The following is a 10,604-nucleotide window of genomic DNA, read 5'->3' as shown; positions in this document are numbered from 1 at the left end:
AATTGGCCATCTGACTTTGATAACACCGCTTACTATTTTTTAAAAACAAAAAAATAATAGGAGGAAAAAAAGAAAATCCACTAAAATAAAATTGAATAAAAAATATTACGTCTCTATTTTCAATTTTTTAAGTAGAGTTCAAAAAAATATAATGTCTTAAATAAATAACTTACATAGACAAACAATTTGATTTCAGAGAGTTTTTAAAAAATTTAATTCGTTCTACTTTACATTTGGAAAGTTTTTAATCCCAAATGAGATGAAGTAGACCAACTCCTTTACCCCGCCCTAATCCTACTTCTGAGAACGGTTTATCTCTAATACAACTCATAATTAATAGCATCATATTGTTCCATTATTGATCCGAATTTTATAAGATAAGATCGTGATTGAATGTCCTGACGTATGATTGAGTTGGTTAGTACGGGATAAATTTGTTGAAGTGGATAAAGATCAAATTTTGATGAAATTGAAATAATATTTTCTTTCATAATGGTTAACTGTAACTTCTCGATTTATCTCTTCATAGATGATGATGAAATTGATAATATAGGACTGTTGAGATGACGGATTCTATCTTATGCTGAGCTTATTGAATGTCCCGAAGCATGATGCAATGGTAGGATCATTGAGTATGACATTCTAGATTGATCATGAGATCACTTTTCTGTCCATGAAAAATTTTAATCAAATCAAAAAATAATGAAAAATCTGGATTAAAAAAAATTATAATTGAATACTCTCCTTACCTTAAGAATAACCATTTTATTTAATTAATAAATTTATTAACACCTACTTATTTTATTTTATAAAGAGAAATATTGACAAATAAATAATAGGTGTTTATAGCGAGTTGGTCGATTGCTTAATCAACCGTGATAAACACCATCATTAACATACGTTACGTTACGTGCCACCAGAAGTAAACAGCCAGGTGGCCTCTCTGCCACCGGCCATATCCACCACGATTACCCATGGAAATGTGTCCGAACCGGACTGGCGGTCTAAGGTTGATTTGACCCGGTTCAATCGGGTGAAGCGACAAGGCCGGTCCAGCGGTTCAGCCGTAGGTCGTGTTTAAAGCCTCGAATCGATTACCTAAAACAGAAAAAAACAAAGGACTTCGCACAGCGTCGGAACGGTTCCCCGGCGATGATCCCGCGCGATGCCCTCCTCGTCGCCGCATTCTTCTTCGCCGGCCTCCTCCTCCTCCTCCGAGCGTTGCTCTCGTTCAAGTCGCTTTTGTACTGGTTCTGCCGGTGCCGGAGGTGGGTCGACGAGCGCACGCACGAGTACCAGTATTTTCGAATCCCTCGCTTCGACGACCGGGGGCTGGAGAACCCGCTCCACCGCCACGCCGCCGCCTACGTCGCCTCGCTTCCCTCCGTCGAGCGCGCCCCGGTTGCCGCTGTCTTCTCCGCCGCCAACAAGCACAACGAGTTTTCCCTTGTGCCGGTGACGGGATACCCGGTCGGCGAATCCTTCCGCGGCTTCCGCCTCTCCTGGACCGTCGAGGACGCCGGCGTCCTCCTCCTCCGCCTCCGCCGCCAGGACCGCGCCCGCGTCCTCCGCCCCTACCTCGGCCACGTCGAGTCCGTCGCCGAGGAAATCCACCTCCGCCGGCGCGAGGCCACGATCTTTACAAATTTTGGTCCGAACTGGAAGTCGGCGTCGCTGTTCAACCATCCGGCGACGCTTGATGCGGTGGCCATGGACGCGGAGCAGAAGGCTCGGGTGCGCGCCGACCTGGAGGCGTTCCTCAAGGGCCGCGACTACTACTACCGCCTCCGCCGCATCTGGCGGCGGAGCTACCTGCTTCACGGCCCGTCGGGGACGGGCAAGTCCACCTTCGCGGCCGCCATGGCTAATTTCCTCGGCTACGACATCTACGACCTCGACCTGGCGGCCGTGTCGAGCGCCGGCGAGCTGAAGGCGCTCCTCGCGGCCACGAGACCGCGGTCGATGATCCTCGTCGAGCATCTCGAACGCCACGTCCATGCGAATAGCGGCGGAGAAGGAATGTTAAGATTCATAGACAGGATCGGCGAGGAACGGGTGGTGGTGTACACTCTGACCGGCGAGGGAGGCGCGGCGGAGCTGGAGGCGGAGTTGACGGTCGACGTCCGAGTCCACTTCCCTTTGTGCGACTTCCCGGCGTTCAAGGCCCTAGCGAGCGGCTATCTGGGGCTCGAAGACCACAAGATGTATCCGAAGGTGGAGGAGGTGTTCAAGGGCGGCGCGACGATGAGCCCGGCGGAGGTCGGCGAGCTAATGATGGCGAACCGAGGATCGCCGAACCGAGCGCTGAAGTCGGTGATCGGCGCTCTGCAGCAGCGCCCATTGCCACCGGAGAAGTCCATAGAGTCCAACAGTCAAAGGAGGCCGGAGAAGGACGCTCTGCTGCAGCGACCATCGGCGCCGAGAAGCAACGTCAACGGGGGGAACAGCGCCGGCGTAATAAAGCTGGAGAAGGACACACCAACAGCGATGAGGGAGCTGAAGAAACTGTACAGCTTAGTGAAGACAAGGAGCAAGAAGAACGGGGTGATGCCGGTGGAGGTGGCGGCGGCCGCCGCCGCCGCCGGGACGCCGTTGGATGAACTGGAACAGGAATATTGCTACTGAATTGGAAGCTTTGGATGTTTAGCTTATTTTAGGAAGTCATTAGTTGACTAATTGTTTATGTTAATTTCATTCTTGACGTACATTAGTCAAGTATCCAAAAGGCAAATTCACACTCTGAAGGTGAAATCACCAAATCCATATGTAGAAAGTTTCGTAAATGATAAGATGATCGACATATAATACATATAATATTTCAAGAGTTCTTCAGAATCTTGATAGATTTTGACATTTGTGAGTTCATCTCTGCCACGAAACAGGAAGAAAAGTAAGAATATACCAATGCTCAAATGAAAGGGATCAAATCATGATATGATAGATTATCTATCTCAAGAATAAAACAGAAGTAGGTTGCAGGACTCAATCAAACATTAAGGTCCACCAAATCGATGGTTAAATAAGTAGGATGAACAACTCTTGCAATTGGTGTCACTTCAAGAAAGCAAATTGTTGTTTTCCTTCTTAAATCTCAAATGGCCATTAGATGGAAATGGCTAGAGTGAAGTCACTTCTCATTGAAATCATCAATTCAAGTTGCAAAGAGAAGACAATAAGGAAGTTAAGTGCAAAGTTGGGATTGGGTCTCGCAAAGATCATGAAGAAACAAGTTGCTCCACTTAGATTTGCAATTGTTTTTGCTTGCTCCACTGATGAAAGCATCATTAACTGCAGAATAAGCATTCATGTTAGGATGAAGATGATATTATGAGTAAAAGAAAAGGCATGCATTTCTTGCAATCAGCATCATTCGAACTAGTTATTTAGATTCACATTCAAATATTTCCACACTTTAGAATGGATTCAGAGTATTAACTCAGTAATCGAATATTTAGCAACTTAGGAAAACTCTTCCCTTTATTTTAGTCCACCTAAGTCGCTAACAGACAGCAGAATAGGCAATCAAACAAGGCTATGATCAAGTTCAGTATGGATTTTTGAAAGCCTAAATATGTCAGAAAGAAATATGATAATTTTTAATTAGTGAAATTGTTATATCAGATAGCCAAAGCCATTTTGGGATTGCCACAATGTAAATTTTAAACCTAGTGCAATTGTGATGGTATTAGTTTTCAGCAAAGATTTTTAATGTGCTAGAGCGATACAGAAGGGAGATAAAGTGAATAATCCAAGGTTTTCATCAAGCATATCATTTGCTATCCGAAACACTATTTTAAAAAGGATATGGATGTAAGTATAGTGAATCTGTGAGAGCTCCAAACAAAATCAAGTCACTTCAGGAAGAATAGAACTCACAGTAGCTAATTCACAGCCACTTTCTTTTAATCTTGTTTGTCTTTCCTTTCATCCTCCAACTCTTCATCTTCTTTCCTAGAGTTGTCCCACTCCTTGAGCTTTTCTCTCAATCCTTGCGAAGAAGGTAATTTCATGTGTTTGGAGTCATCTTTCTGAAGAAGGTGGAAGTGAAACCCAGATTTCAGAATTATAAATGCATAATCCAGCTCACTTAAATATGTATATTTTCTTTACAGATAAAACTTTGCGGCCAACAGTAGGTTACCTTGGGGTGGTGTTGGTGTCTTTTGGATTCAACGTCTCTCTTCGTTATCGTTTGCGAAAATGGTTTTAGTGCTTCATCAAAGAACTTGATGCTTTGAACATCTCCATTTCTAATACTTACTTCTAGCTGAAAATAAGAGCCTTGGTACCAAAGAGGAGGAGCTTTAAGACATGAGAATAGAAAGCTCGTTATTTTACCTGAATGTGAAGAATGCAAACAAATATGCTAGCAATTGGCAACCAGCTTTCTTCAGGTGATAATGATAAATTCGATCTGCATAATCACATCAAATAAATGATATGAAAATATATAGATACACAAATCATTGAAAAATTTCTGCTCCCACAGCCTGAAGATTTAACCTTATTCAACCACCCAAAAGTGAAAATTAATAATAATAACGTTGAGTGTTGCTGATAAATGTATGCCACCACCAGATACATTATAAATGACAGAAACATTTTCTTCAAGGAAATTATTTTTACACTTGCCCTTCATTGAAAGCTCATTGAACTCCCTTTTCAATTCTATCGAGTTTTTAGCTTCACAATACAAAAGTAAGCGGGCTGTGAATTAAAACAAGAAATTGGCTATTAATGCCTCAGTAATAGAGAGCTAATAGCCTACAATTCAACAAGGTTTAGAACTTCTAGGTAATTAGCTAATGATGAAATACTAAAATTGGATAACATTTTGCTTGCCAAATTGGGAAAATGAGAAACAACCTTGATCAAACTCCTTTAACATCCTACAACAAAGAATTAAGATATATTATCAAACCTTATTTGGACCACCATATTTGCCTTCCACCTAGATTGTAATACAAAAATGCATGCCATTCTCTAACTATGGTTCTAGGCCATCACCTCAACTAAAATCATAAGTGTGTTGTTTATATTTCGATATGCTTAAAATGGCCAAAAGAACAGATTAATGTTTTTTTACACTTTGATTGCCAAGCTTCTTAAGAATCAAGTACTATGATAATTTTGATTGAAGAAGATCCTAAACTAGGTGATATGAAAGTTGAAATTATTCAATAAGTAAAAAAGAATCTAAAGGAATTTATACATATTACAGATATTTCTGAAATTCCCTAGAACCTTACCTTCTTTTCTAAACTTATCTCCAACGCAATGGAAGCTCAAATTACATGTGTCTAAACTATTACACTTGTTCAACATTTCAGCTATGCTACTAGCAACCTACAATTTTATCTCTTTGCCATTCTTCGCAACTCCACCCTTTTTTTCTATTTCTCATTTCTCTCCTACATTTATCTTCCTGGAAATGGAATTTTAAATATGACTTAAGATATCTTTACACAAACATTTACTTCCTCTCTACATATATCATGTTGTACCACAATGAAATTAAGGTTGAAGCAAATTTTAGCACCACTCTATGACTAGTCCTGAAACTCAGTTCCTTTCATTCTATATACAGTGCACTGTCTGGAAACATATTTGGATAGTTGAGCTAAATATTAAGAGGTGTTATTAGCTTCTTTTTGCTTTGAATAAGCATTTATTCAAGCAACAGATATTATAGGTGTGTGAGCTGATACTCAATGCCAACGAATCTCAAACTAGAATCAGTATTCTGAAACAATTTTGTGTTTAGCTGGAAGTAAGTGATGTTACTTCTTTCCATTTGATTATGTGAAACTAAACAAGATGAATAAAATAGTGTAGAAGTAAAATAATCATCATTTACTTCGTTCTCCTCCTGCTTCCTGTAAAATTTTGGCACTTCCATGCATCTCAGACAACACAATTTTGGCACCTCCATCACTTTGAAAGTTTCAGGGAGCACTAACCTCAAGTAAGGAGCCAAGTAGACGATGGAGTAAACCAGATATCGTTGTCTTCCGCTGTCCATCCAAGCAAACACCCAACTCTGCGACGAGGAAAGAGAGAGAGAGGGGAGAAATACAAATTCAGCAGGATCATTTCCGGCATAACAAAGGAACCAAGAACAATGTCCAACAGTTTTCACCAGCCAATTGAAGTAAGGGATGAAGCTGATAATTCCCATCACGGCGAACCTCGTATCCGTCGAATCAATTCCTCCACCTCCTTCCTCGTCTTCCGACTCGCCGGCCGGAACCGGGAATATAAGCGAATTAAGCACGCAGGCGCCGATGGCGACGGCGAAAGGGGCGTCATGGAGGAGCTCCGCCCTGCAGACGCCACTTCTCCTCCTCCCTCCCTGCGCGATCAATCCACCTTTTCTTCAGCTAAAAGAGCAACAAAAAGGATGGGAGAATTAGGTCAAGTACCGTCTCGCGGCGACTCCTTTCCAGTATCCTCGATGTCGACTTCTTTGCTTTCCGATCGACGAGTTTGCGCGAAGGAAGCAAGCGAGGGTAGTGAGCAGTGGAGGAGAAGGACGGCGAAGGGCAGCAGAAGGCGACGGAGGCGATCATCGCTTTCCGCCGAGGGCTGTTTCAGATCGGACAAGTTCACAGGTGACAGACAGAAATTCCTTCTTGTGATTGGATAAAAGGAGCTATCGGGTAAAAAAATGGGTAATCGTCCTTCTTGAGTAGAATTTAATAAATTGTTAAATGTGTTTCTCTGAAGAAAACATTTATTAAATTTTCAAAACTGAGATCTGCTTTTTGAGTTTGGGAAAGAACAAAAATGGGGGGAAGAAGAACTAAAATTGGAAGTTCGAAGCAACATTTGGAAAGGGAGTGATTGAGGAAGTTGCCCTCGATACATACATGGGCGTATTATACACCATGACGTGACATCAAATCGATTTCTATCATTGAATTTGATACTCGCACCCAATTGCAATTTGTCGCGATCCAAAATTTCTTAGAGATCTGATGAAGACGTTTGTGATGATCATACTGTTAGCGATCGAGATGTCGTCTTCGACTTCGAGCAGGGAGGCCAGCTCGCTCTCAATTCATGGCGGCTCCAAGCGAAAGCACTGGACAATGGGCGTGAGCCACCTTCCATAAGCATCCAAGCGATCAGACTGGCATGCGCAAGTATGATTCTTTCCATATTGATGTGCAATCGTTTGTTTGTTTTCTTCCCGATCGATCGCCCATCGCTCGATTAGGAATGTTGCGATCCTCTCGATTTGTACTGCATGATTTGGTTGTACTACTCGTACTTGCATGACACCGTAACGCCGTACATGTTTCTTGTCTCTCGATCGAGATGATGAAACCTTCGATTTTGAGGTTTTCTTCCGCGTGGGTGAGATCTCTCGTTCTCGCTGCTTGAGTATTTTTGATCCGTTTGCTTTGAAGGGTTTGTGAAACCCTACGATGTGATATCGCCATGACTATTGTCCTACCATCAAAATGCCCCTTTGACGGCGTTGTTCCAGGTCGAATCTCGCCGTTGAATGGAGGAACGGAGAAGGAACAAGAAGGGAATGCCTGCGACTGGCCGATTCGAGCTCGCGCAAATGGGAGAGCTTGAAGAGCTGCAAGAGATCGAGAAGGTTGAGGACTTGGAGCAGGCAACGGAGGCGCCGGTCCTTGGGGCCGACGGGACGATCCCTCCATGGTCGAAGCAAATAACCCTCCGCGGGATCGCTGCCAGCCTCGCGATCGGGATCATCTACAGCTTCGTGGTGATGAAGCTCAATCTCACCACCGGCCTCGTCCCCACTCTCAACGTCTCCGCCGCCCTCCTCGCCTTCGTCGTCCTAAAGTCTTGGACCAAACTCCTCCACAAGATTGGCGTCGCGACGACTCCCTTCACAAAGCAGGAGAACACCGTGGTGCAGACCTGCGCCGTGGCTTGCTATAGCATTGCAGTTGGAGGTGCCCAAGCTCCGATTTTGAGTCAATTTTTCATGAATTTTTTGCCATTGCTGATGCGGTTTGGTGTTGATTTGATTCGTGCTGATGTTTATGAGGTTGCAGGTGGATTTGGATCTTATCTTTTGGGGCTGGGCAGGAAGACCTACGAGCAAGCAGGGGTGGATACACCAGGGAATTCTCCAGCAAGCTATAAAGAACCTGGGATTGGTTGGATGACTACATTTCTTTTTACTGTTAGTTTTGTTGGACTCTTGGCCTTGGTTCCTCTAAGGAAGGTAATCCTTCTACTTGCTCTGCTACACTGGTTCTTAATTTGCAATTGAGCAACAGAATTGATTTTGCACGACTAGGTTTCTTGATCATGCTGAAAGGAATTTGATCTTCCAATTGTCACTCAATGATTCATGCATAACTGGTAGACCAAAGATCTTGATTATTGGTTATATGCACAAGCAATTGTGAACTGAAAAATGAACTCTACATTTGGGTATAAGTTTCAGCTATCATGCCTTAATTTGTTGCAATTATGCAGATCATGATCATTGATTATAAGTTGGCATATCCAAGCGGGACGGCAACCGCTGTGCTTATCAATGGTTTCCATACTCCTCGAGGAGACAAATTGGCTAAGTATGTATATATCCATGATCCATCCATCCTGAAACTAAGATCTAGATTGATACAGCATAATGAGGCTTGTGTTCCTTATTTCATTGACAGGAAGCAGGTCTATGGATTCGCGAAGTATTTCACAGCGAGTTTCCTGTGGAGCTTGTTCCAGTGGTTCTTCACAGGGGGAGATGCTTGTGGATTCTCACAGTTTCCGACCTTCGGTCTGAAAGCATGGGAACAGACGTATAATAAGCTGCTATTAGTTTACTCATTAGATTTATACAAGATCATAAACTTTTCCTGATGTTGCAGGTTTTCCTTTGATTTTAGCCTGACATATGTTGGAGCTGGCATGATTTGCTCTCACATTGTAAATCTCTCACTCCTTCTTGGAGCAGTTATCTCCTGGGGAATAATGTGGCCGCTATTAAGCAGACTTAAAGGTGATTGGTATTCCGATAGCTTGCCATCGAGTAGCATGAGAAGCTTACAAGGATACAAGGTAAAAAAAAACACTGATGAAACAAGAAAATTCTCCATTAGAGATCATTTGCTCATGTACTTATTCTTTTACAGGTGTTCATATCAATTGCTCTGATCCTTGGAGATGGTCTCTATAACTTCTTAAAAGTTTTAGCTTTCACTGTGAGAAGCATGCATGCTAGAGCAGTATGCAACAACCCTAACAAAGGTAAACTGACAAATCTATTTACACAAGGAGCCTTTTTTTTCCTACTTTGCTAATGTAGAATTCAAATATGTTAGTGTTTCACCCAGTGGCAGACTTAGACCATGACAATCAAGTCCTTGACGATAAGCGGCATAACGAATTATTCGTAAAAGAACACATACCAGTGTGGCTAGTCTACTCTGGATATGCCCTTTTTGCTGTGATTTCCATTATCTCGATACCTCTCATGTTTCCAGAGTTGAAGTGGTACTATGTGGTCGTAGCTTACATTCTTGCACCAGCTCTTGGTTTCTGCAATGCTTATGGCACTGGCCTGACAGACATGAACATGGCCTACAACTATGGCAAAGTGTCACTCTTCATACTCGCTGCATGTGCTGGGACTGAGTCTGGTGTAGTTGCCGGCCTTATCGGCTGTGGGCTAATAAAGTCAGTCGTGTACATTTGCGCGGATCTGATGCACGATTTCAAGACCGGGCATCTCACACTGACATCCCCAAGATCCATGCTTCTCAGTCAGGCCATCGGAACGGCCATGGGCTGTGTCATTGCCCCCCTGACCTTCTTCCTCTTCTACAAGGCCTTCGATGTGGGGAATCCAGATGGGAATTGGAAGGCTCCTTACGCGTTAATATACAGAAACATGGCTATACTCGGCGTGGAGGGCTTCTCGGCCCTCCCTCGAAATTGCTTACTGCTGTGTTATGCTTTCTTTGGGTTTGCACTGATAGCCAACATGCTGAGAGATGGTTTGCCAGCAAAGTATGGATGCTGGATCCCTCTCCCCATGGCCATGGCAGTGCCATTTCTGGTCGGCGCTAGCTTCGCCATAGACATGTTTGTTGGAAGTTTGATAGTTTTCGTCTGGCATAAGCTTAACAGCAAAGACGCCACTTTGATGGTGCCTGCTGTGGCATCTGGTTTGATCTGTGGAGATGGATTGTGGATTCTACCATCATCTTTGCTTGCCTTGGCTAAGATCAATCCTCCTATTTGCATGAAGTTTGTAGCTGGTTCATAGAGATGTTACACCATGATTTTGCAGATGAAATCATTTATGATATGAATTCATCTCCTTGGAAATTTAAATTATGCCATAAGCAAGAATAAGGCATCAGCTTTTCTTCAGTGCAGAGAATGCAAGTTCAGCAATTTGCAGAGAGATCAAGGAAAAGAAGAAATGGAAAAGTAGTAGGAGCAAATTTTGCATTTTTGTTCTATCAAAACAAGAGAATCAAGACTTCTCTCATTCTGTTGTTTCTCTATTGTAGACTATGTTTTACCTTCAAGTACCTCACTCTTTCCATTTAGAAGATACTTCAAGTATGTGTGTATTTAGTGGAAAGGGTTTGTAACTTTCTCATTGG

General features: G+C 42.9%; 3 protein-coding genes across 6 annotated transcripts; 2 read left to right on the top strand and 1 right to left on the bottom strand.

Annotated features, from left to right (window-relative positions):
- The first annotated feature begins 1,106 nt into the window (after positions 1-1,106).
- LOC141836684 (AAA-ATPase At2g46620-like) lies at positions 1,107-2,654 on the top strand. Its single transcript, XM_074724195.1, has one exon. The coding sequence runs from the start codon at positions 1,153-1,155 to the stop codon at positions 2,623-2,625; it is 1,473 nt and encodes a 490-aa protein (XP_074580296.1). The 5' UTR covers positions 1,107-1,152; the 3' UTR covers positions 2,626-2,654.
- A 159-nt stretch (positions 2,655-2,813) lies between these two features.
- Positions 2,814-6,672, bottom strand: LOC141836547 (uncharacterized). 2 transcript variants are annotated; one of them, XM_074724059.1, is made up of 7 exons: positions 6,423-6,672; positions 6,140-6,352; positions 5,961-6,040; positions 4,339-4,414; positions 4,142-4,267; positions 3,877-4,028; positions 2,814-2,868 (listed from the first exon to the last, which is right to left on the bottom strand). In XM_074724059.1, the coding sequence occupies exons 1-6, from the start codon at positions 6,567-6,569 to the stop codon at positions 3,903-3,905; spliced, it is 768 nt and encodes a 255-aa protein (XP_074580160.1). In that variant the 5' UTR covers positions 6,570-6,672; the 3' UTR covers positions 2,814-2,868; positions 3,877-3,902. The 2 variants fall into 2 exon arrangements, with proteins under 2 accessions (XP_074580160.1, XP_074580159.1); XM_074724058.1 differs by lacking the exon at positions 2,814-2,868 and adding an exon at positions 3,016-3,288.
- A 377-nt stretch (positions 6,673-7,049) lies between these two features.
- LOC141836280 (putative metal-nicotianamine transporter YSL9) lies at positions 7,050-10,549 on the top strand. Of its 3 annotated transcripts, none has more exons than XM_074723730.1 (8): positions 7,050-7,145; positions 7,493-7,934; positions 8,037-8,209; positions 8,467-8,564; positions 8,655-8,789; positions 8,859-9,048; positions 9,123-9,237; positions 9,324-10,549. In XM_074723730.1, exons 2-8 carry the CDS (start codon positions 7,511-7,513, stop codon positions 10,256-10,258), a joined length of 2,070 nt encoding a protein of 689 aa, XP_074579831.1. In that variant the 5' UTR covers positions 7,050-7,145; positions 7,493-7,510; the 3' UTR covers positions 10,259-10,549. The 3 variants fall into 3 exon arrangements, with proteins under 3 accessions (XP_074579831.1, XP_074579829.1, XP_074579830.1); XM_074723728.1 differs by having other exon boundaries at positions 9,312-10,549; XM_074723729.1 differs by lacking the exon at positions 7,050-7,145 and adding an exon at positions 7,280-7,359 and having other exon boundaries at positions 9,312-10,549.
- The last annotated feature ends 55 nt before the right edge of the window (positions 10,550-10,604 follow it).

The sequence above is a fragment of the Curcuma longa genome, chromosome 10 (genome assembly GCF_044706935.1).
Source record: "Curcuma longa cultivar G26 ecotype Majalengka, Jawa Barat chromosome 10, ITB_CL_G26_1.1, whole genome shotgun sequence".
In the NCBI taxonomy this organism is placed as follows: domain Eukaryota; kingdom Viridiplantae; phylum Streptophyta; class Magnoliopsida; order Zingiberales; family Zingiberaceae; genus Curcuma; species Curcuma longa.
This window is presented reverse-complemented; position numbering and strand designations above follow the sequence as displayed.

Coding starts and splice junctions, on each gene's coding strand:
- LOC141836547 (XM_074724059.1), bottom strand. CDS start 6,569: ATGATCGCCTCCGTCGCCTTCTGCTGCCCTTCGCCGTCCTTCTCCTCC. Junction 6,353..6,422: donor AAAGGAGTCGCCGCGAGACG/GTACTTGACCTA, acceptor TTGATCGCGCAG/GGAGGGAGGAGGAGAAGTGG. Junction 4,415..5,960: donor TACTTGGCTCCTTACTTGAG/GTTAGTGCTCCC, acceptor GTGATTATGCAG/ATCGAATTTATCATTATCAC.
- LOC141836684 (XM_074724195.1), top strand. CDS start 1,153: ATGATCCCGCGCGATGCCCTCCTCGTCGCCGCATTCTTCTTCGCCGGC.
- LOC141836280 (XM_074723728.1), top strand. CDS start 7,511: ATGGAGGAACGGAGAAGGAACAAGAAGGGAATGCCTGCGACTGGCCGA. Junction 8,210..8,466: donor CCTTGGTTCCTCTAAGGAAG/GTAATCCTTCTA, acceptor GCAATTATGCAG/ATCATGATCATTGATTATAA. Junction 8,790..8,858: donor CTGAAAGCATGGGAACAGAC/GTATAATAAGCT, acceptor CTGATGTTGCAG/GTTTTCCTTTGATTTTAGCC.